At 35.9% G+C, this 26547-nt stretch overlaps 3 protein-coding genes across 3 annotated transcripts in view; 2 read left to right on the forward strand and 1 right to left on the reverse strand.

Annotated features, from left to right (window-relative positions):
- LOC131850456 (tubby-related protein 4) overlaps nucleotides 1–21400 on the forward strand; it is a 44203-nt gene extending 22803 nt beyond the window's left edge. Inside the window, exons 4-15 of the mRNA XM_059200677.1 lie at nucleotides 7698–7871; nucleotides 8700–8961; nucleotides 10557–10657; nucleotides 10948–11172; nucleotides 11999–12215; nucleotides 12640–12810; nucleotides 13534–13655; nucleotides 14068–15688; nucleotides 16575–16785; nucleotides 17470–17626; nucleotides 18101–18319; nucleotides 18875–21400. Of these exons, the coding sequence (XP_059056660.1) occupies nucleotides 7698–7871; nucleotides 8700–8961; nucleotides 10557–10657; nucleotides 10948–11172; nucleotides 11999–12215; nucleotides 12640–12810; nucleotides 13534–13655; nucleotides 14068–15688; nucleotides 16575–16785; nucleotides 17470–17626; nucleotides 18101–18319; nucleotides 18875–18991 (3597 nt within the window). The 3' untranslated portion in view covers nucleotides 18992–21400. The remainder of the gene's footprint in view (nucleotides 1–7697; nucleotides 7872–8699; nucleotides 8962–10556; nucleotides 10658–10947; nucleotides 11173–11998; nucleotides 12216–12639; nucleotides 12811–13533; nucleotides 13656–14067; nucleotides 15689–16574; nucleotides 16786–17469; nucleotides 17627–18100; nucleotides 18320–18874) is intronic.
- Nucleotides 21401–21411: 11 nt separating this feature from the next.
- LOC131850455 (RWD domain-containing protein 1) lies at nucleotides 21412–25283 on the reverse strand. The gene is made up of 5 exons (XM_059200676.1): nucleotides 25036–25283; nucleotides 24750–24952; nucleotides 24426–24569; nucleotides 23911–24097; nucleotides 21412–23074 (listed from the first exon to the last, which is right to left on the reverse strand). The coding sequence occupies exons 1-5, from the start codon at nucleotides 25103–25105 to the stop codon at nucleotides 22962–22964; spliced, it is 717 nt and encodes a 238-aa protein (XP_059056659.1). The 5' UTR covers nucleotides 25106–25283; the 3' UTR covers nucleotides 21412–22961.
- A 154-nt stretch (nucleotides 25284–25437) lies between these two features.
- Nucleotides 25438–26547, forward strand: LOC131850471 (BRISC and BRCA1-A complex member 1-like). The gene is made up of 2 exons (XM_059200693.1): nucleotides 25438–25611; nucleotides 25688–26547. Exons 1-2 carry the CDS (start codon nucleotides 25556–25558, stop codon nucleotides 26469–26471), a joined length of 840 nt encoding a protein of 279 aa, XP_059056676.1. The 5' UTR covers nucleotides 25438–25555; the 3' UTR covers nucleotides 26472–26547.

Raw genomic sequence — 26547 nt, forward strand, 5'->3', positions numbered from 1 at the left:
CTCTATAACTGCAGTGTTTTTAATTCCACTTCCCTCATAATAATTTCCTCCTACCAAGTTCCTTGTCGTCTGTCTGTTCCTAACCTTTTGTAGATAAAGCTTTTAACCACCAACAAAAACATTCTCATTGAGGGTTCACGTCAGAAAATAGCTTTTCGCTAATGGTATATGAAAGTATATACGCTACATACATAAAAATATATGTAATTGAAAAAAAATATGTGTTCCTGCTAATTTGATGCTGACACGGCTTGACTGATTTTGACGGGCCTTTAACTCGCAGACAGCTTATAGTAACGTAGGCTACTTTTATTTTAGAAATGGTATTTATTTTACAGAAATGAAATATTTAAATTTCACGCGAACTAAGTCGCGGATAACAGCTTGTATCAAAATATATTTACTCGTATGTACAGTACCTTTAGAAATTAACAAGCATTTTGTTTATAATTATTTCAGTGTATTACTTAAATATTCATAAGGCAATCTGAGGGAAATCTCTATTGAAATACGCTTTGTTATTTACTTTGTCTTATATACCTGTAGGTTGTACACGTGTAGGTTTATACCTACTTATATTTGATTGCTTGAAAATGATTTAGCAGAAGTTTATAAGATATGATCTTCGTGAGCAACTCTGACAGATCTGACTGATTTATTATTAAAGCTTTGTCTGGATGTAATTTGGATTAAAACATTTATTTAAGTAATATAAAAATGTGAATTTTTAGGGGTTTTTAATTACGTTTTGTCTGACAGGTGGGTTGGGTGTGGTTTGTTTCCTCGCCACAAGGTATTACCACAGATAACATAATTATTACCGTGGATTGTAGTAAGTTGTCCTCATCAATTGACTCAATTTTCTTAAATAAGTGGAAGAACAAAGAAAAAACAAAGGAAAAATCCAAAACCAAGAGAAATTCTGTCTAAACATCAGCGTATTTTTTAACATGTTTGTAATTATTTAACATTGTATTAGTGTATTGTTTGTATGTCGGTTCTTTATGTGCAGAAAGCTATTGCATCTACTCTATAAAACAAATCGATGCAAAAAAAAGAGTAAAATAAAATCATATATTTTCTTATGTTACAAAATTAACAAATCAAATTTGTACAATACTTTTTAAAGGTAATAAAGTAGCTTTTAAGTGGCCAGCAATATACTACGAAGTCCACAACACCTATACTTCATGAACAAAAATAAGTAACTGTAGTTGGGGAAAGTAGTTATCCACTTTTATTTTATATTTCTTGATTTTATATGTCTTATACTCGTCACTATCAATAGGCAGGTATTTATATAAATACTTGATATGACATATTCCTGTTGTCCCAGCCATATGGATTTCAAACCGTCTGTCTACTCCTCAAAGATAAACAACCTGAATCGTGTAAACTGTACTGTTTAATGTTTATTATCAGCAAGCACGTAAGATGTATTTACTTTTTGTCACCATGTTTGTTTAAGACTAATGATATGAATACATAATTTAATTGAGACTTTACTTAAATTTGGGACATTCCCGCGATTGTTTAATTAACCTTTCTTTGATGTATACTTTGACTATTCACTAAATAAATTAGCATAACTTATTTATATGAAACAAAAATTTTATATAAATAGTCATGATAGGTAGAAGTGAAATGTTAGAAACGTATACTGTATTTTTAAATTAAGTAACATTAAGTAAGTTTTACTTTAAGGCAATTGTTGTTATACTAGCAGTTTTTTATTATACAACTTTTTACATTACGGTGTACCCAGTTAAAATTCGACTATGTTTTGAGTAAAATGCTTATTGTAGAAAATTGTACAGTCTTTAATCTTGCAACTTTGCGGAGAATTTGTATAACATTTTAAGTGTTTTTGAACAAATTTTGTGATATCGATAATTTCGTTACTTGGAATTCACTTTAGGGACAGGATAAATTCTCCTTATTAATCGACTTATACTTATTTGTTAGTAAACATATATAAGGTTTGCCAGTCGTTTCTAGACCGCCTTCGCTGTTTAAGACCAAAAGTTAACCAAATGTTTCTAATTATTTTTGAAAATAGGATGGTATTTTCAAAAATAATTAGAAACATTTGGTATTAAGTATTCATGTATTTTCATGTGATTATATAATACATTCTATTTTTGCAATACATAGAAGAAGCCTAACACAACAATGTTAAATTGCAAAAATAAATGCAGAATGTCTAATATATTTTTTCTGGCTATCCCATCCTGTTATTTTTTGATTTCGACATTTTATGTACAAGACTGAAACATATTCACAAAATGAAAGCTTTTGTAGTATACTTTATAAGATAAATTTTTTTTTTTTCGGACTACTCTAATGCTGTTGGCCGTAGCTGGCCATAACGTCTGGTGAAGCTGTAACTTCACCGGCGAGTGCAGATGGCACTCCAAACCCGCGGAAGGACTTATGGAGCGGCTGAAGGCCAACTCCTGCCCGACGGATACGACTTTAGTCTGAGGGCACCACTAGGGGTTCGAACCTCGGCTCAGGCCGTCGTAATTTCGATCCCCGTTTGAATTGGACGGGGGATCGATCGGAGGGGATAAGATAAAATGTGACAACATAGTTATTTGACAAAGTAGAGACAATGACAAATACAGTACCTGTAATATATTCGTATTATCAATATATACGTAAAAATTACTATTATTGCAGGAAACCTTTGGTAGATTTTTTATGGATGATAATTGAGCGATGACGATGTAATGATATGCGCAGTGGGAAAACAGTGAAGATTAAAAGAATGAGCCTGAAATACTCCTAACTTACTAGGAATATCCTAATTACTGTCAATGCTCTCTCTTCCCCTAGTATTTAGGTTAAGCATAACATTTTCTTTCTGTGCAAGTAGGTATATATCGTAAATCGACAATAAAATATGTACGCATAGGCCGCTGATATACAGTCAGTTAGGGATCAGTTTTCCCGAATACGGCTAAGGTTCTGATGATGATTCAGATTGGCGCATCTCCGAGAGATCAGAGTATACCAACTAAATGCGAACTAATTGGCCAATGGTATATTTTGAATAAACTCAGTCTATTTGAAGATATTTTATACGATTGTGACTCTATTAATATTGGTAAGGTTTTTATTAAATCAGAATGTGTTAACGATGTCTCTCATATAGATATTATATCGTACAATTTCGTGACCATAGTTTATCAAATGGTTGGAGCAAAAAAAAACCTATTTGCTAACACTCACCAATGAGACTCTACGTGACGTTTTTATACACAAACACACTGGGTACTTATTCATGTAATACATGGGTGCGCCGTAGGTTACGAGTCTTGAAGGCGTATTACTGTGTACCCAACATTATAAATGTCTACAACATCTTCAATGTTAACCTTATAGGTATTCGCTTTTGTGTAACGCCTTTTACGGGGCGCAGTTTACGGCTCTTAGTTAATTTTACGAGTACTGATTTTAATTCAGGTTAGCAACAGTATTTTCCCTATTTCTATTGTTCGTAGCATTTAAGTATATCGAGGTAAGCCTCTGTCTCGAACACAAAGTTTAAAGCTTAGTGTTGTAGTTAACATTTGCAATTTAGAGTTAATTTTCCACTTTCCTGAGCTCAAGGATTGGTATAACCTCCCAATCATTAAGTAGATAGGTTTATACTGAGATTGTCATCCGCATCTTAATATTATAAATGGGAATATACGTTTGTTTGTTACACTTAATTTACATATGTTGATAAATCTTCTGTTATGCCTATTTTTACTCCATTATAAAACACGTAGTTATTATAGAAACAAAATATGAAGCAGTTTATTTATATGGAACTGTATTTTAGTTCCCTTTATAAGCGTGTCTGATCATATTAAGTAAATAAATAAAAACCACAAATAAATAAATAATGTATTACTGAATTGTTTCTTAAAATTGACCAACATTTGGTATGAATACTCTGAAGGGCACACGTCACTGAAATTACAAGATACCCAAGCATACCACTATTAGTTTATCATCACCGTTTATTTTAATTTTCATGGTCGTAAGTAGGTATAGGAGAAGGAAACCGTTTTCCGTCTGGTATTTTTTATTAGCAGAAAGAAGTCATAACAGTAATGAAAATATTATAAGTGTGTAACTTGTAGAAATGAAGTAGAAAGACACCTCCAAACCTACCTAACAAAAGTCTAAAGCAAAGTGTAACGTGAGTTTATCCGGGTTTAGCTGTCTTCTTGCTAATAAAAAGAGATTATGTTTTCAATATTGGCAAGGGAGTAAAGAATCTAATCTGCAAGGAATAGGGGAATATAGGTGAGATTAGCAATACATATGAGTATTGATAAAATTGTTACTACTTCCATTCAAGTCGCTAAAACAGATGTAGACAGCACAGACAGATATGTTTATTTGAGATGGTAGATATCTCACAATTTATGAGATTTAATTATAATACCAAGGTTGATTGTTAAAAGTTGTTTGTGGGTACCTCAGTCTATCTTATTTCAGCTGCCTGGTAGTTAGCTTTGTAAAATATATTTTGGTTCTAGGGCGACGGTTATCATAGCATTTACCATCAGATTGGTCTTGTTTGTCATTTCATTATAGTGATAATAATAACAATAATACTAATCTCAGGACAATTCACACAGCGCCATCTAGACCCAAGTTAAGCTAGCTGAAGCTTGTGTTATGAGTACAAGACAACTGATATAAATACATATTTTTTTTTTCGTAAATAGGTACATACATATTATACTAAAAATACCCAGATAGATACAAATAATCATACTCATAAATACAAATGCTTGTACCGTGCGGGAAATCGAACCTGCAACCATCGGAAGTAAGTCGGTGTGCTAAACCGCAAGACCACCGTGGTCGACATATTACAATATATACCAAGTGATAAATATTTGAATCCAATTATTTACGTCTACGTGAAGAAAAACATATTCGATCTGGCTGTCACATTAGCTAAATATCATTATAATTCAGAGCGGTTTGGGATCCGATCCAATTTATTATGTCATCAATGTGCGATGACGGACAACACCCTTTAGTTAAAAGGGATGAAATCTTTCTGACAGGACAGCGTATAGATTTATGTCCTGTTATTGGCATGGCCTGATTGATAGCTGCTTATAAAACCTTTGTTTTTTTCAGACCACTCACCCGTTATAGGACTCATATATTATTCTTTCACTAAACTTTTTGAGATCATTTATCCAGTCTAGTTTTTGTTGCTATTTACAACGAAAGAATAAGATTAGAGAAAATTTGTTTAAATTTTGCTGATATAAAAAAAATACCCATTTGTAATTACAGTATACACATAGTGGCATAAAGTGGAAATAATTACTTTTTTGTCGCTTACGCATTTTAATATTTTCATCATTACCGTTACTGCACAAGGAACTGAATTGGTACATTTTAGTTTTTAATGGTTATGGTTGAATTTTGTTAAGACCAAATAATAAGTTGACTCCCTAAAGTGTAGTAATGTAATATATGTTATAAATAAATAATCGATTCATTTTAAAAACCCTTATTTTATAGGATAGTTTTCTTAATTATGGCAAAAGCCGTCCGCTACTGCACTGTACCAAAGTGTACTAGTTATACGCAGTGAGATTTACGACTGCGTAAATGAGACAGGCTTTTGTTTAGCTAAGTCGGGTGCTCGAGACTTGCTCATAACTTTCTACGTACGTCAGGGTTGCCAATCTTAAAACACTTAATCTTGTAAGAAATAAAAATCTGATAAAATATAGCTCAACTTGGCTTTCCAATTAACCACATCAAGTCAACATAGTACCTACGTTGACCGATTTACCTTCGTCGACATGTTGTGAAATCTTATATGAGGGTAAAAATCTCGTTTTTGTACGATGGTCCTTGATACTTGGCATCCCTATATTTTAGTTTACTTCAGAAAAATGTTCATAGTGCCCCACCGGTTTAGGAATCGATGGGAACTGCGGGATTATTACTAACTAAAACCTGCGAGGCATGTACTCATCGAAAGGTCCTCACATCTAGGTGTGCAGGGAATACGCTCTGCACGTCACCCCCTGCCCCCAAAGTGTCCCTGGTGAACTTTGGTTAACCCTACACATCGTTTACCGATGCACACGCTGATTTAACTCAGGTGTCCGGCGATTCCCCCCTCTCCCTCCCTCAGACAGTCTGCGCATAAACGCGGGACGGTTGGCATCCCTGACGTAGGTACCCGAAGCGTTGCTCCACGTTATGAACTCCTGGATATTAGTATGCAGCTAAAGGTAGCAAGACTGCTTTGGCTCTCATTAATAAGTTTTGCTGTTTCATTACTTAGTTTAGGAGTTAGACCTTGAAATTGAACAATATCTGCACAAATATGACGGAAATATGTCCCTCTTTGAATGAGAATAATGTTGTATACATTATACGCATTCAAAAAAGAGGAGAACAAGACTATAACTCTATTTCAAGAATACATCAGAGCAGTCTTTCTTCATACGTTTCTTCCACACACGGTAATTTAGGTGTAGCTGACTGTTATTTTTAATTGGTTACCTTTTTATTCATTCACCATTCCATATTTAAATAATTAAACTAAGCGCCAGTCAGTGTTAACGGGCGAATGCTTTCGGGGTAGCAATGGCGGATGATATTCCTACCATCCTGCGCTGGTGCGCATTCAAACGTGAAGTCAAGTATTCTCTCGTGGCGAATTAGCCAGGCTTTAACCACAGTGGTTTACAAAGGAGGAGATCGACTAACATTATACATAATAACTGACACATTACTGACAATCCCCCCACCAATGACTCTTAGGTTGGATTTACTTTTTATATTATAATTAGTAAAATGTATTTAAAATATATTCGTTCTTTTTAATCGAAATAAAGGCGATACTCTATTAGAAAAAAAAGAGCCCCAAATATTCATTTTATATATAAATTTACATACTTGATATATTTATATACTAGTGTACACGTGCGTAACATTTAGGTAACAGCTATTTTCAACATTTCAGTACTATTAATTAAGGTGAAGTCTCTGAACCAAGGACATGATAGTTATAACGAGGGAACCGGTGACTTCCGTATTGTAAATGGAAAGTAGAGCACACGGTAATTTGAAGTCGTCACCCTAGCTATCTACGTAGTAAAATATAATTACGTCTATTACCTACTTTTACACAACCCCACGGAATAACGTACTATTTCTGATATATTACACTAACTATCAGGTAGTTTACGTAAGTACGTACGTAGGTACGTAGTTTATATCATTGATCTTTGGCGAGGTTTGATATCGTAAGGTGTATGCTAATCAAGGCAGGTACTATGCAACATTTCTGTTATTTATATCCCCGTTTTATCACCAAAACTTAAACTTTGATTTGCGATTTTAATAAATCAAGAATCATATTCTCAAGAGACAGACAAACGACAAAAAATACGGATACAATATCCTTGTCCTCCAAAATAGAAACGCATGATGAACATCATGGGCGCTTAATAGGCCACTTGCCACTTACCATTGGCCGTTAGCTGTTTTCCTTTCCAGTTACAAAAAACCGTACTAACGACTTGTTATTTTAGCACTTTAATTTCGAAATATACGAAATTTAATGCAGATTCAAAATTCTGTACAAGTAGACAATGCCAATCTTATCCAAGTAGTACATATTGTAATTTATTGAATAACATTTTTCTCAGGATGGTTTCGTTCTCGTGGGCTCTGTAGCTGGTCAGCGATACTGGTCATCGATGTTATCTCTGGACGCACGTATCACCTGCGGCTGTTGGACTCCAGATGACAACCAAGTATACCTCGGCACCGCCTCCGCACAACTGGTGGTGATGGACGTTCATGGCGCGATGGTTTCGCAGGTAACATTGTCAAAGAATTGTTATCTCTTATAGGACGTAGTTATGTGATTTAATGATATCTTCAAAACCTATATTATTATTATATCGGCTCATTGGGTATTATATCGGAGATATTTACTTTGTTTCATAAACGCAAGAAATCTTGTAACATTTAATGTAAATATCTTTAATATTATGAAAATTATTTATATATTCTGTATCCACCCTCGGCAACGTGACAATAAGTAAGATTCCTAGGGATACAGCAGATTTTTAGGCTTCCGGTCGACCTGTACCTACGACCGTTATAATTCTAAAGTCTATTTTAATCTGCTTATTCCAGCGCTCCCCTGTAGGTATTTCAGATTAATTTTGTAGAGGCCAGACTGACAATAAATCTTCTCCGTTAATGATAGACAGATTATCCTGAACTTTCAGACGTTCAATTAAAGTACGGTATAACTAACCCGGTTATCTGATTCATAAATAATTGTTAAACTCTCCAAATCTTTAAGCGACGATGCCCCGACGATGGCAAAGTTTTAATACTTACAATTCGATTGATGGATTTACAATCGATCAGGTAGTCTTCATATAATCTATAGGAATCTATAGGAACTAGGTGAAGTATTTTAGAGTATGGAAAGTCGTCTGCGTGAATCCGCCAACATATTGTGTATCATCAAACAATGAAGTCCACCTATTGTCTTTACTTATAGACTAACACATTATAGCAGGCAGTTCACGAGTTTACCATGCTAATCGTATAAAAAAGTACTTTATTTATGTGACTATTTATTCGTTTGCAATCATTACAATATAACTTTATGGGGCTCCATAAATTAACAGGTGCAACTTGTTGCCGAGGGCGGCATTACATCAATGGCGTGGTCATGCGAAAAGTTCAAGATGGAAGAAGGCGAGGAAATCACTGACACCAATGGAGGACACGTTTTGGCCGTCGCCTTAGGGAATGGGGAAATCGTACTCTTACGAGGACACGACGACGTCAGTCCAATACGGGTGCATACTGGCTTAAGAGGGAACACACTAGCCATGGAATGGGCAAATTCGCGGGAACTTCTAGCTGTTGCTGGCACCTTAGTACCTGGTGAGTGAGAATGAAGAAAATCAATTTATTAAAAATACGGAAATCAATTTATTAAAAATCTGAATGATGACAATTGTGAATGGTGATGATGATATAATTATGACTATTTATTATTCGGTTTCCACTCCAGTAATACTTATCATTATTAATAATCTTTTGCAATCGAAACGACATATTCCTGATAGGCGCCATACTAATTTTATCACGATTAAAATTTGAGGCCACAAGTTTCTAATCTACTTGTAGGTACCTTCTTTCAATTTTCAGGTTTCTTTGCACACTTATTGTAACACAATTTCTATATATAACATTGTGGTACCTAAGGACATATTGCAGTCATTAAAACTCTATTATACCTTGTTCAAAATCCCACACTTCCAGTCTCTGAATAGGAAGAGTACGAATAGGTAAATAGATAATCCTTTTATCATTATGAGACAGGTTTCGTATAAGTGCTTTCTTTGAAAAGTGTGGAAAATAGATACAATGGGAGTTTCTATTACAATGCTTGATAAACGACATGCAGGCGACGTTTCCTTTTCAATCCGTCGAGGAATTTACGACCTATGAAAGTTTATAGTTTCAGGACATCAGCGTCGCGGCGGCTCCCTGCCGAATGTAAAACAGCTACGTTACAATAGTGTTTTATATAGCTCGTGCTGGCTTTTATACGAGACCCTTGGCTCATAAAACTTGCAGCATTCACGTGTTTTGTTTATATTGATGCCTATCTTAGGAATACCTTTCTTCGCAAGTTAATAAATGCTGTATAATCCTCCACAGCATTGCACGTACCACTGTAAACGGAGACGGTTAAATTCAATTTGAAAGTTATCGTTATAAATTAATCGACAATTTCAGTTATATAAGATGATCTGTCAATACTGAATACTGATGACTACAAAATCTATTATTTTCATTAGAAATTTCCTTATAAAATAAGTGTCTACTAACTAAACTACTTCGTCGAGTCAATGAATTCACTATATTTTTCACAATGTATTCTGAGATAACATTGGAACTTAATATCATAAAAATATATTTGATTTGTTTTAAAAAATAATTATAAATGTAATACAGTTCAACGATATTTTTTTTTACAGTGAAGCTCCCCAGATGTAAATAATGCTATGATTTTTCAAACAATGTGTACTGATGGTTCTACCGTCAGATATTCATCTCTCTTTTTATGATTGTAACAAGGTCGCTATGTGATGAATGTATTGTGTATTGATCATCATGACTTGTTACTTGTTCAATACTACTACGACTAAACAATGCGTCACATACATATTTTTAGACGAAGTTGCTTTAAACCTTATCTATACACGCTGGAATACATTCGAACATGTGGTAGCTTCTACCATACCATATCATAATGCATTCTGAAAAAGATTCTTCAAAAATGTTGAAAAAACGAAGATACTTGTCCCTACTTAAAATAGCAAATATTATTGTATTATATTTAAATAGGAAGCTAAAAACTATATATACTACAATTGTCATTACGTCAAGTCTGAAAAACTACTAGTTTCAATGTAGACATTGTATTTTATCTACCATATTGATAATCATAAATTCGTGTGTTTTAACAGAAGGAGAAGAGTTTCCTGATTCGCCTCCATACAAGAACGTCGTCAAATTCTACTCGGACACCGGAGTTCTTATTTACACTGTGCCAATACCATACACACAGGTCAGTATTAATAATATGAGAACGTAATTTTAAGAGAAGATTTATGAAAGTAATCAGTACCTAGACCCGCGAGTCCTTCATTGTATTCGATTAGTAAACGTTTTGGATTAAAGTAATTTTATTGACCTAGGCTATTGCGTCAAAATTTTATCCTTGATTTGTTAGAAGTTAGACCTTGACGGGTGTAGAGCGCATCGTCCAGTGTAATCACTGGACGATGTGATCGGGGTTATCGTCTACGCCGGCGAGGATGGTGTCGTGTGTTTGTGAAAGACTTGTGTCGTGTTCAGGCACGCGTGTCAGCGCTGACGTGGGGGCATGCGGCGCGGCGGCTGTTCGTGGGCGTGGGCGGCGCGGTGTGCACGGCGCGCGTGTGGCGCGTGGTGGCGCCGCTACAGCTGTTGGCGCGGGTGCGGGCCGCACAGGCGTTGCGAGAGCCGCGCCTCGCTGCGTTGCTGCCGCTCCCGCCGCGCTTGCAGCCTGCGCTCGCCAATCTCTTCGCTCACACTATACGGGTACCCCATTATGTTATCAATGTTATCTTATTTAAAAATATAAACCCGAAAGTTTGTAAGTATGGATGGATGTTTGTTACTCTTTCACGCAAAGACTACTGAACGCATTGTGATGAAACTATATATCATTCAAATATAAAATAATTGTCATGTAAGTGTGACGCAGATGAAATTGCGCGGGCCAGCTAGTATAGTAATGTTCAATTAGTAATACACGGCCTAGATGAGGTAATATCAAAATGCATCCATAATTTACTCGTAACATTACTATTTTCATCTATATGAAAAATAATATTTGTACAACAGAAATAAATGCATACACATTAAATAAAAACTAACTATAAATCACTGGTTTTCAATTACTCCCGTTCCGTTACGGGTAACAGTAAATATAAGAAAATTCGATATATCTTCAGGAGATTGCACGACTTGAACGTAAGTACGTTGTATATAGTATGTGACTAGTAACGTAACTAAGCGTTTATTAACTTGATAGCATATACTCGTATTTAATAATTTTGAGCAATTATATTATACTAGTTGTCCCGGAAAACGTTGTTGTTCATTAAAATAAAAAAAAAATTCAGGGGTGGACTACCCCTAACATTTAGGGGGATGAAAAATAGATGTTGGCCGATTCTCAGACCTACTCAATACGCTCACAAAATTTCATGAGAATCGGTCAAGCCGTTTCGGAGGAGTATGGAAACGAAAACTGTGACACGAGAATTTTATATATAAGATAAATAAAATAATAGAAAACCAAATTTAAAAGTTACTGTAGATTATTAAAAGGTTTAAAAAATATCTGTATATGTCTGAACAGTGCACAGTGCCGGAGAGTAGTGAACTGCGGCGGTTCGTATCCAGACCTCCAGCAGCGGGAGGTCGCCTGCACTGCACTATGTTGCGCCATGACGACGAGGAGGCCGGCGCCTACACGCTCTACCTTGAGCATCTCGGCGGTCTAGTCCCTCTCCTCAAGGGCCGCCGCACCAGCAAGATCAGGCCCGAGTTCGTTATATTCGACCCCCAAGCCGAAGGTAACTAGTAGATAAGAGACAGCAAGGAAAGTAAGTAATTTTGCTAGTAGCAAAGGTCCTCGACTTGAATGTAAATTGCAGCGAGTTAACGAATGCAACTAATAACTAGGCTACTGTCGTAAATTGTACAGCAACTACGCACAAAGTGTCTATAAAAATAATATAGTCAATCTTAAAAAAAATTTGAGTAAGATAGTTTATTCATCTCCACCTCGGAACATTTGTAATCCGTTATACACAGCCGTAGCAAAAGAGAGATAGCATAGATAACTGTTACAGACTTCATTTCCAATATAAACGTTACGGAAATACGCTATATATGATTACGAGATGTTTATTATTATTGTCAAATGATCTATAGAGGAGCTTCAGATACATATATTCTCTTAAACTTACACAATGATGCCTACTTTATGTAACATAGAGGGAGTAAGCAAGCTGGTGGTCCGCGAGAGCAGCAGCGGCAGTAGCAGCAGTGGCGCCGCCAGCAGCAGCAGTAGCAGCGCGGGCGTCGCCGCCTCACCACGTGCCGCTCGCCGAGCCCCGCGCCCGCCACCCGCGCACTCCTCGTCTTCCGATACCGACAGGGAGGAGGGTGAGTTAAACACTACCAGCAGGTTCGACAATCCCCTCCCATCCGATTCAAACGGGGATTGAAATTACAACGACCTGAGCCGAGGTTCGAACCCCTAGCGGTGTCCTCAGACTAAATTCGTATCCATCAGGCGGGAGTAGGCCTTCAACCGCTTCGTAAATCCTTTCTTGACTATGGTGAAGCTGTAAAGGCCAGCTGCGGCCAAAAACATTAGAGTAGGTAGTCCGAAAAAGACAATGACACCTTAAGGGAAAAGTAGTGTTAGTGTTGAGGAATAATGGTACGATTACTGGTAATATACCAGGTCAAATCGATTCACCGTAATCCATTAGCACCGGCGGGTGCACCGTTCCATTATCATCCTAAGATTTACTAGTTTCTCAAACTACATACATGTGTATTCGTGCGTATTTCGACTGTATTGTTGTATTGGTTAAGTTGGTTTGAAAGTATAAAGGATTCTTTTTATTAAATTAAAATCTGGCTATTATTGTTTATCTACCATAATTTGGTACGGGCGGGTCGGGCCGTTCATCCCACTATTCATATCGCGTATGATCGCTCTTTTTAATTTAATAGATACCTAACATAGCCGACGAATAGCTAATTTATACATAGACAAGACTTGAGTCCAGGTGTTTTAGGCTTTATTTGTGTACTTATCGTGTACATTGCGCTCATAATTACTTCGAACATCGACATAATCTTGTTTATTCATTCCAGGTTGTTCTGGATCACCGAGGTTGCAGCGACGTAGACGTGCCCGAGAGAGGAGAAAGGTACGAAATTCGAGCGAAAAGGATGACACGCCCGACGAACTGGCTTATATTGACTCATTGCCAGAGGTATGCACCTTTTACGATTCGTAAAAACAATTCCACATAATTATACGAAAAATAATTCTCCAAACTCCAGCTTTAAATATTCACACTGATATTTATTAGCAGAGAATTTATTACAGATATTGTGTTTATATAATATGAAGGTATCCACAGAATACTAGGATCATGACACTTCGTCACGGCATACGTGACCTTTTCGATAATAACCATTAGCTCCAACTGTGTTTATATTTATTTTGTGTTATTATTATTGCTTACTGTTACGTGTATCGATTAAACATGTTTTCTTATTCGTTCTTTCTCACCTTTCATCAATGGCTTTCATTATAGTATATGTATTATTATATTTTGCTTACTTTGTTCTATGTTTATTATCGTTACAAATTAATCCTTCATAATAACAATTGTTTTACAGGATGTGCGCTTAGTAGAAGTTACCTCAAATATTTGGGGCACTAAATTTAAAATGCATGGCCTCGCTAAAAATGTGCCAGCTAATTTGGGCCAAGTTACGTACAAAACATCATTACTTCACCTCCAGCCGCGACAGATGACTCTCATGATCACTGAGCTTCGTGATGATTATCCAGTCGGACCCGATCCCAATTTTAATCCAAACATATTTTCTGAAGATGAAGAGGAAGTATTCCATTCTAATGACTCTAATAGTTCTCCGTCACACACCAATAATAATATTCGAAGAAAGGTAACACTCAATGAGAGAATAAATAATTCTAATAACATTATAAATCAAAATGACACGTACTCATCTAACAATAACAATACAAACAGTCCCTCCTTAGCGAGGGCTGAGTCTTATGACGAGTTCCCTTACATTGATACTAGCGACACAATGAATAACGTTCCCGAGAACGTTTACTCGACGCCCGTGCGGCACACAACGCAGGCGGCTGATCGTAGGATGAACAACGCCAGCGTGCCCAACCGACACGCCATTTCCCCGCTTAGGTGCGAGAGCTCTGTTCCCACTTTGCAGTCGCCGAAGAACGCAGTGGCTCCAACTGACATAATCTTTGAAAGGCCTTCCCCGCAAACGGTTACGTGCGGTGGCCGTGGCGACTTTTGTGGAGGCAGGGCCGACTACGGTGTCCGAGGAGACAACGTGTCTCTTAAAGGGAATCTCTCCAACATAGAGCAGCAGTCGTTTAGTTTAAATTTAAGTTTAGAACCGAGTAGACAAGTCACCATAAAGAAATGCGATTCCCATGTCACGGACAATTGTCTATCGAAGTTACGGAAAAACATATGTAGCAGAGGTGAATCCGTATCTTACGATATGAACACTAGAATATTAAAGTCACTATGTACTAAAAACTACGAACACGAAGTGCATCCGGACGCGATGACCAGAAGAACAGAAACATTAAAGAATCTTCAAAAGGGAGAGGATCTAAAGTTTATAGATGAGGAGACCCCTGTAGATACGACAATTACTAACATAACCGAAAGAAGTAAAGAAGTGAGAGTGCAAAGAACGACCACGGTGGTGCCAATCAGTCCAGTTTGTGCCAACCTGCCAGTGTACGATACTATGACGCGAAGTTGTAGCGTTGGGTATTTAGATTTAGTCGATCCTCAAGTTCTGCACGCTCAGGTCAGCCTGACCGCATTGAGAGGCGAGCCGCCTCGCCGTCTCATTCTAGTCAATAACAAGCGGCAACGCCGGCCTAGACGACACCATCGAACGACAGATATAAAACAGGTCGAGAATACGAGAACCCCGAGCCTAAAGAAGTGCGGGAAGTCAAAAAGTCTCGACTCCACCGAAATGTCGGCTGCCGCGGAGAAGAGCACCAAACATCTGAAAGCCGAGTCGACTAGCCAGAGGGAGGCAACGTCGGTGAATTCGAGCAGCCGTTGTACGAGCACAGGGGGCGAGGACAACGGCGGCGTGAGTACCGAGGAGGGCGGGCGCCGCGAGCCGGGCGGAGCGTGCGGGCCGCGCGCCGGCCCTGCGCCCGAGCCTGCCTCGCGTCGCGCCGCCGACACCGACTCCGACTACAGCAAGTATTATAGTTAGTACTATGAGTAGATGCTTCGCTCTCGCCTGCGACTCGTTCTGGCGTACTTCGCCGACGACGCAGTACCCGACTTCGATCTTTGCTCGATGCGATTCTATGACTTCGCCGAGTGAAGGTATGTGCTGTAGAGTCAGCTCGAGAGTTGGTAGATAGAATTCGCACGCTACCCGCATGACCCGCAAGCGATGACTTCCACGACGTATGCAGGTACAATACACGATTTGCACTTATCCTATTTTTAGCAGATCTATTGGTTTAGTACATAAAATATAGGTATTGTCAACTAAATAGGAAATATATATATACCATTGTTCAATTTAAGATCCAAAACATCATAGAAAGCATGAGTTCTCATTATATTATGGATTTTCTATTATTTTTTTTCAAAATTATTCTTGATATGGAGTTCGGTATTTATTAAGTATATTAAAGTTTATTTAGTTGACCACATCTATATTTAATTCGAATGCTGTTACTATTCACGAGGCACTGGACATAAATATTAGTGTCGCCTAGGACTTGCCACGTCACTCAAATTTTTGATAAACCCCTGCAATTCCAAACACGCCTAAGCGCTTCGAATAAATACATATAATAAAACCTTGCATGAAGTAAACACATAAATACTATAGTTCATATAAATCGTCCGTGGTGATTTTGTGGGTCTATAGATATAGATCACCTAGGTCCCTCTACTCGTCCCTTTAGTTTCATATCTATAGAGGTAGAGAGGGGTGTATGTACGATCTCACTAACGAACGATTTTAATGGATATATCCGCCAAGTATATCGTAGACTCTAATGACAATGTAGGCATGAAATAGGTATAGGTACTCACGCGTCTCACAGATTGCGTAAGACGGATGTTGTCGCTGCACAGGTTCGCTGGAGCAGCTGGCGCTGCGGCTGCTGGCGTCGCGGTCGTCGCGGCGCGGGGCGAGGGCGGCGGAGGCGCGGGGTGCGCGGGGCGCGGCAGACGCGCGGGAGAGCAGCTCTGCGCCGGCGTCGCCTCGTCCCGCACGCAGTGCTGCTCCTGTACCGACACCCGCCACGCCACGCCGCACCAGATACTCCTCCGCCTCCCCTATACGGTAAACTCAGTTTCCCTTTATTGATACTTATCTAGATACTCGCCCCGGCTTTACACGGGTGTATATGTATCATATATATAAGTTTTCATCTTCAATCCTTTGTCTGTTGCTAAAAACTGCATTAAAATGCGTTGCGTAGTTTAAAATACGCATTCTAAGCGATCAGACAGAGCAAGCGTAAACTTTATATAGTATAAAACTTCGTTTTATACTATATAAAGTTTACTAATTATAGTGCATCTAATATGACGGCCTTGTTGGTTTAGCGGTTTAGCACACCGCCTTACATCCAATGGTCGTAGGTTTGATTCCTCGCACGACATATACATTCGTATTCATGAATATAATTGTTTGTATCGGTCTAGGTGTTTTCTGTAATCTTACCTCTATATTCCACCATTTGGAGAATTTTGGTTGGAAGAAGCATTCCTGGTGTTCACGACTCACAGCCTTGAGGAATCGACAAAGAAGACACTCCACGCATTGTTAAAGGTTTTTTTTACTATAATTCACACAGCGCCATCTAGTCCAAGCTAAGCAGAGCTGGTATTATGGGTAATAGAAAACTGTTAAAATACTTCAATACATTTCATTTTTGTAAACACAAACATAATATAGATACGTAGAAAACACCAAACCAATAAATATGCAACAAAATATGAGCTCTATTACAATTCGTTTCAGCCAACTGCTCAACTCGCCACTATTAAATCGTAGAAGGAACAAGAAACCATCGGAAAGCTCCGACGACGAATACTCGAATGGCAGTGGATACAACGAAGTTAATAGCAAAAATTATAGAGACCTGGAGAGTTTCCAGAAGGCTCAACTTAGAAATAAGGTATGATATAATAATTATTTTAATATGTAAATGCAATTAAGGTGCGGAACTATGTAGACATTCTACCCTGTAATTTACTACAGTTACATTGCATTCCTTCATTTTGCACCTATTTATATTTTTGAATTGTATACAGTGATGTTTAGTATTAGGTACGTGAGTTAAGTTAGGACATTTAAGATTACATTTAAAATAATAATACAAAAATAAATGCCAGAATAGACCTATAGGCAGAAATATTTAAAAAAAATGATATGTGTAAATAACTCATAGTTAGTTCGTTTTATATTTCGCTTATGTCGTACTACACTTTGGTATAAATATTTTGAATTAACAGCGAACATTTATCCAAATTAAGCGTACATGTACGGTTAAACTCTTATAATTGACTGCCACGTACCAGTGTATTTTTGCCCTATAAATTCTTCTAAATGAATAGAGTATAAGATCCTCAAGCTGGGAGTATGGTTGCAGTTAAAACGCGCGGGGACAACAGGGGTGACGGTGACGGGGGCGGCGGCGGGCGCGGGCGCCGGCGACGGCCGCAGCAGCCCGCACTCGCGGCGGCAACTCGTCATGCACAACAAAGCGCCCATGTGGAACGAGAACAGCCAAGTGTACCAACTTGATTTCGGTGGTCGGGTCACGCAGGAATCCGCCAAGAACTTCCAAATAGAATATCATGGTAAACAGGTAAATATCAAGGTCCTATAAGCAGCAAGTCAATTTACCTATAATCGTACTACATTTTATTTCTGAAAATATTTATATTACTAATCTTTTTATGTAAAAAAAAACAAGTTGGAAACATTATTAACTTCCGACATTGTTGTGAACGTAAAACTTGAAATGACACATTTCGCACGACATATTAATTCATGATGGCAGCAGCGGCTGTAGTAGCTTCTCTGTGTTATCATCCGTGGAGTCAGTCAGAAATATAAATTGTCACATAATATTTTTTTTATCAGTCAGATTTCAATTTTTGTCGGCCTTTCGATGAATTCCAGAACCTTAACTACATATGAATGTACCTGCAGAAGTAAATAATGTATATAAAATATCTTTTTTTTAAAATAGTACATTCGTTTAAGTTGAGTTTTTTGCTAGTTCTTCTCAATTGAATCTGTATACTGAACTGGACGGTAGGGAAAAAATTATATTACAAAAAAATTTACGTTCATAACCGGCTAAATAGTTCTACATGAGTAAACGCTTTGATTTAATTTAATATAATTATATTTTTAGGTGATGCAGTTCGGGCGTATCGATGGGAACGCTTACACTCTTGACTTCCAGTATCCATTCTCGGCGTTGCAGGCCTTCGCCGTCGCTCTAGCTAATGTGACGCAGAGACTCAAATGAGCACCATCCTTCTAGCTCATAGTCGACAATAGCGTGCGGTTCTTGTAGGCGATGCGAGCCAGTCGGAAAATATCATTTTTCTATTTGAATATCGACTTTTGATTATATCCGAGGTACCGCCTCGATCTAGGTCTAATTCTTTAAATAGTTACGGTTCATTATAGTCGGTTTTGATATTTTCAGACTGCTTGCTGGCAATAGTAAATTCCTGTAACACATGCCTACACTGTAATATATAAGCTTGACAAGTACCGTTATAGTGATTGGGTTTTGACCAACTGGCTGGCACGAAGCTAGATTGTAGACAATTAAGTTAGATTCCTGTAGCAACCTATAGATGTGGATAGATTCCGGGTATATATTCGTTTAGAATGCAATAGAAAGATGTCCACTTTTGGCAAATGCTTCTTGACGCTCCGTGCAGGTCAGTAGGTTGTAAATCATAATCGTATTGATCAGCGAGCAAACCCATCCATAAAATATTTTTTACACAAGCTTACAATTAGATAGGTAACTATGTAAAGTATCAAATTCATTGTCTCAATGCCGATAGTACGAAATATATTTTCGAAGACATTGGGACCATCAGCACAGATAAAGAAACGTGTCTTATAATGCCCATAGACTAATTTATGCAAAACAATACATTAGGTACAAAATCAAATTTAAATTCTGAATTGAATAGTAAATATTTGTCATGTCTGTGTTAAATTGGTTTCATTGATTATATTTTGACTAAAATCACCATAGATACAACCAACCAATTGAAGAATAATAAAACAATATTTAGTACATTACCGATCCATCTATATAGCTACAGATATTGCAGGCAAATAGGTATCTACATGTATGGCTTATTTTTGTTTTATTGGGTGATTATAGAATAGTGCACCCGCCTGCGCTAACGACATATGCTGGCGGAGCACCATTGGAGGATTGGATGCGTATAGTCAGATCAGTTAGCTCATCGTAGTGAATTTACTAAGAGTTATCGACGGTTTCCAGGGGAACCGCGTGGATATTGAGCTGACATAGTACATTTCTTTCATTGTTAGCAATGCGGCCACTGGTGTCCATTACTGGCAATATCCTCCTACTCCTAAGGCTTAATATTAGATTTTCCGTTTGTACCCAAATATAGTATCCGTCTATTGGCCTATATTTGACGTTGTTTAAAACACTCAGTATTTGTTAATCAGTGTTGAAGTGAAGTGAAATTGTAACATTATGTAAAGGCCACTAGAGTGACTTGTTGTATCTGTTTAGTTTCATCAATTAAATAATTATTAGTTGATCTGTTTATAAATGTTATGCACTGAATTATTCATATACACCATGTTTGTTGTTTTCTCTATTACATATGAATATAAAATGTTTTATTTTGATTATTAAGAAAATATATGTTGTCCCTGTATGAATTAATTTGCTAAATGTCGGCCTATGTTTACGCATACTCTTACTGTATTGGAATGATTTTTATTTTTCTCTACAAATTTTTCTATAGAAATTCAAATTACTATGTGTAAACGTTTTTTATATCATAACAGTCCCTTGCTTACTTTATTACTGTTTAAAATCATAATGTTGTATGTACTATTATCATGCCTGTTGCATAGGACATTTTATTAAATTTTATTCAAAATTATTAAAGTGACTTATTGTAAATACTTAAGGTGCTTACAGATATGCTTGATAAATGTTAAAAGATAGAAATAATATTTGTTTTGTACATATGCAACTGAAAAGTGGATAAAGTTGACATGAATAATATAATCGTTAATTATCTTTAATTATACCAGGATTAACTTAATTTTTAGAAGGTATAAAATAAACATTCGCTTGTTGTATTCTGAATGTTCACTTTATCTTTATATCCAGGTTATGCAGATATGTAAGCACCTTAATATCTTCACTGTTGGAATCACGTAAATTATGCATTATCAAAAACGATACATTTTCAGTATTTATGAAAATAGAACCTGTTAGGCATAACATCACCTCTATATAGCTAATCGCTTTTAATGTATCAATGAAGAAGTGAATATATTACTTATAAAAAACTATTTTTTTGTTAATAATGGCAACATTGCATGATTAACGTTGTAGTTTTTTAATAGTTGATAATAGTGCTTTTGCCGGTTTAACGACGTACGCTGGCAAACCACCAGTGGCTGACAGGATGACCGTGAAGTCAGTTTATTGGTGTCAGCGATTAGGCACAATGGGATTTGTAGGGAGGACCGCGTGGAGTCTCATTTGACGTGATACGTTGATAGCAACAGTCACTATTCCAGTTACTAACAGTCCCGTAACGTTGTAATTATCACCACCAAATCATTTGTGCTCATTCATAAATATTGAAAATAGTCACATAACGCAGAAGTTGCGAGATTTCGATAGCGTTCGTTCTTAAAACACATGACTCTAAAATTGCTGGCAATGTCTTATGAATGTAGGGAGTGTCCTAGATCGCTTACTTGATCTCATGTATAGGCTAGGCGTAATCATTATTATACCTGACGATGTAGAACGCTTCTCACCAATTTCTGATATCGATTCCGATTTTAGAGTCATATGTAGACACTTAAAAACTATTCTTTGTCAGGCAAGGCCTGCATCAATCAATAAAAAGGCTGATTTACATTTGTTTGCCATTGCACATTAATAATTTTGTTTTATTGAAACATACATATCTGTGGTTAATTATTATTATTAAATATATTACTAGATTATTATTTATCAATCATTGATTTAAGACTGCACATTGTAAATATATTTTGTGATAATATATTGGTTATAATGTTTGAGTTATCTTAAGTGACGTGGTAAAAATTGTAAGGTGAGTTTGTTTTGTTTGCTCAGTGTCATAGTTTCCTGTTTTGTTGATTGAATGTTGTAGATGCCGTTGATGCAGAAATTGATGGAAACATTTACTTTTACATAACCATATTAATTTCAAACTAAAAACATCTATAAAATGTAACAAACGAAGTTCAAAAGATAATGCAACCGATTAAACAAGAGACATAAATAATTATATGCATCTTTTTCAAACCAGTTATAAAACATACTTTGGTTGGATGTATCATTATTTATATAGAATTAATTGTAATGTTTCTGTAACAAGACAAAAACTCAATTATAATATTCAACTGACCAGTACCAAGGTTGTGCTTTTTGAAAATATTTTTTTAACATCACAAAATCTCGTTTACATAATCTATTGTATGTACGTGTTTGCACCTAGGCCCTAATTATGTAATGAAGTTGCTTACAATTCTCAATTGTAACAGATAAAAATTGATGGATATGTGCATTCCTACAGATTCAAAAAGGTATCTGCAACTCATATGGTTGAGTTACAGATGCGAGTTAAATTGCAAATGTTTCTCGCAATTGAGTATTGTCTATAAGATCCTTACATAATCTAGACCCTAATCACAATCATTGGTTGAAAGTGTTGAAACTTTAAACTGTAATGTTGGCATAGAGAAAGTTGTTCTTAAATCATAAACATTATCACTAACTTTGAGTAAAATATTCATGTAATCATTATAAAATTTTATTGAAATTCGTTTTATTATCGATTGATTCAATTTTATTGTAGTTATACTTTTTTTACAAGTATTATAATAAGTTATACATATTTGTAAAACAAGTAAGATGTTTGAAGTCTTAATAATTACAAATTTCTTATTTATATTAATTATCCAAATAGTATATCTTTCCAACAATATCTGTACCAATAACTATTATAATAATTACTATTGCTTTTTCATTTATAGTATTTATCACTTGTCAAATGTATATACCTACTGTAATGACAAAGTGTAAATAAAAATAATATTCTCCAGACAAACATGTCTTTTATTGAAAACAATAACTTATAATACTTAAATAGTCCACTATTAAGCCACCAATGTCCTTACATGATATCACTTCACTCTCAATGGGAGCGTAATGCCGTTTGCTAATCACTATCACTGCCACTTTGGCCTGGCACATAATCTTCATCATCTTCATCAGATATTTCTAAGTCATCCAGGTCTTGGAATAGAGATTCGTCAACCTTAACTGCATCACCTGAAATTTATAAAACCAGGGTTTCGAGCATAGTACATTTTGAATTTATATAATTTTATTTTTTTATTTTTGGTCCACTAATTGACGGAATTGAATGATTCACTGTTGAAAATGATAAAAAATAAATTTAAAGTATTAATAAATTTATGCAGCTATATTTTTTTCAATGAATGATAATGGAATGGTGCACTGCCTGCGCGCTAACGGAATTCTATGGCGGACCACCAATGGAGGATGATAAGATGATCATGAGGTCGGGTCAGTTAGCCCAGTGTGGTGAAATTTATCTCCTTTCCAGGGGGAACCACATTTACGAGTAGGTAAATTTGACTAAACGCAATGATGCGAGTAATATACCATACATTACTAGCCATGACATTAGTCCACATTATTAATAGTACCTTTCCCATATTCCTGTTACATGGTGTGAAGCCAATGAGTACTTGAGAATGAATTTATATACATAAATATCCTCAGGACTGTTATGTCAAATTGAATAGTTAGAGATATTATTAATCATTATTGTTGTAGTAAACAGATTATTTGAAAATCTATATTGTACTGAGCATAGTTGAAATGGTAATTATTAGATGGCCAGTCCCGCATCTGTTCTTGCATTCACTTGTTTTATTAACATATATTTCATCACAGGAGAGTAATGAGTAATATAATCCACAATATTTTTATAGTTAGTTTCAATAAGTATGTAAGTAACAAATGGTTGCATAGTGTGAGAAATCAAATCTAAAGACTGAGAATACTTCCATTGGTATCAGGTTTGATTACTCTAGGCAATGTGATAAAACCCTAGACTATTCTAAAATAATTATAATTACCATCATCAAGGAATTGCAAATCTGATTCATTGAGTGTTGTGTCTCTCAAGAATAATTCTTTGCCTGTTAATTTATTCTTATCTTTAGCTTCCTTCTCCCTTTTAGCTGGAATACCCATGTCAATCTCAAATTGCTTTCGCCACGCTAAGAAGGATTCTACTGTGACTCTAGTGCCTTCAAACCTTTTCTGTAATGTGAAACAAATCAGAAATTTTACATTGGGAATTGTTTACAAAATATATGTACACTTTTTACTTACTCTATTTTCTTCACTAATTTCAGCCACCTAGCAGCTTGATTTGTTGATATGTTTCAGTTGAAAAATAGCAGTGACATTAAAGGGTACAGTGTAATGACACATTAGCTCCACTGAATGCAATGCATAAGGGCTACCTTGGCCATCATAACCATGGTACTGTATATATACATGTTTACCACTTACTACTAGGTGGCAGTTTGCTATACTAGTTACATAAATAAAAAAATTAATATAATTTTACTTATATCCAACTCACCAGTTCTGCTTCTTCATCAGCCTTTAATTTTGCAAGCACCTTTTCTTCTCTATCCTTTTTAATGCTATCCCATTTAACATTGAGCCACTCTTGACCAGCTGATACCAGTGTGAATACCATCACCATACCTAGATTCTCTTTGCCCTGGAATTTATAACAATATTAGTATAAGTAACAATACTTTAATTATTAGCATATTATGTAAAACGGAATTGTCTATGGTTCTGTTCATGCATATAGGCTACGGTTATATCGCCACACATACCATCAGGTGAGCGGCAGGCTTGTTTGCCATTTCAGTAATAAAAAAAAAATATTACTCACCTGTTCAGTTAAATGCGCTAGAAGCTCGTTTTTATCAACCACACTATCTAAATTTTCGTCATTGTCTATTTCTATAATAGGTAGCTCATCGGGATACTTCGGTGTATATGTAAACACAAGCTGACAAGACAGGCCTTCTCCTTCATCAAAGGTTTCAGACTTGATAGGTATACTAAATTTGTGAATTGGCTCTATTTCTAAAACTGAAATAACATTATGTTAACAAGATAATATCAAAAAATTTTAACGTCTGTAGTGTCATAAATAAAATATGTTATAAACTTACTCTGCATGTCCCCATAATATATGGAATCCAAGGCTTCTACTTCACTACTCTGTTCGTAGTTATAATCCATTGCTTCGATAAAAAATCGCTTTTCTAAAAATCTAATTACCGTTGCATTTATTTATTTCGACCACTTCGTTGGAACTGTATTTTTTGGTTAGAAATATCATGTAGAAATTGATTATAATATAAATTTCATTTAATTCCTTTTTTATAACAAAAAAAATGTCAATGCGGATTTTCAATCAGTGCGGTATATTTGACAATTCAGTAATATTGACATTGATGTTCAATGTCACAACTGAATGAAATCTGTCAGTCTCACACTGTATAAAATTGATAGGCGAATTATTTGTCACCGTTAGTCTATATATTATATTATATCTATCTTTCTGATCTGTGCTCTCCAGTTTGTCAACCGCTGAAAATATTGAATAATAATATTTTTTTGTTAGATAATTATGTTTTTTATTTTTTGAGTGCGATTACTACTGTATAAATATATATAAAAATACTTAAAATGGACCTGCCAGAGGTCTCGAATACTTCGCAATCAGCTATCCAATCTGACTTGGGGTATGTTTATTGTTGTTCTTTTAATTTATCCTAACTTTCCAATCCTTAAATCAAACATTAACACTTTATTTTACAGGTCTTTACCCTCCAAAAGTACTGATGATTTCACTGATCTACAGCGACAAGTTTTAGCCAATTTTGAGAAGCCGAATGTACCAAATATTAACATACCAGAACGGATTATTATTTGTTTGGATACTTGTTATGATGACAATACTTCTCTGTATAGATTAGCAGATGGGACTACATTCACACCAATTAATATGATGAAACGAATACTCGACTTTTTCATACATTCAAAACATGCTATCAACCATAAAACTGAGTTTGCTTTATTGATTATGAAAGATACAGAACCATGTTGGATACAAAACTTCACTAATAATGTGAAGGATATTATAAATATGATTGATTATATTAATGCAGAGGAAAGTACTACAGAAAATTTTGATTTCAAAAAGATTTTCCAAATATTAAAACAAAAAGTTGATGATATTCCAGAATACAAACAGGATGATTGTATAATACCACCTCCATTTGTATTGCGAATGATTATTTTATATGGACGTTCTAATTGCATACCAGTGATACCTCAAGATGACTCATACTTTATCTTTTTAAAGAAACAGTTGTATTTTTATATTGATATATTATTAACACATGAAGAAGAATGTTCACTTTACAAATGCGCAGAGATATATGATTGTTTGCAAAACCTAGACAATGGATATTCATATGTTTATGAAGTATCAAGGAATGCCACTAAGATCCATGATTGTGCTGCAAAGCTGCTTGCACATCCCTTACAACGAGTTCTGCAGAAACAAACCAATTATAGTTTTGGTCATAGAACTTCATGAAAACAATAATATTATTGAAAGTGTTAGTAAGTTAATTAAGTACCTTAATAATATATGAATAAAACATTATATAGTT

Source organism: Achroia grisella, unplaced genomic scaffold (genome assembly GCF_030625045.1).
Source record: "Achroia grisella isolate CSIRO2021 unplaced genomic scaffold, CSIRO_AGI_Agris_v1 utg770, whole genome shotgun sequence".
Lineage (NCBI taxonomy): Eukaryota > Metazoa > Arthropoda > Insecta > Lepidoptera > Pyralidae > Achroia > Achroia grisella.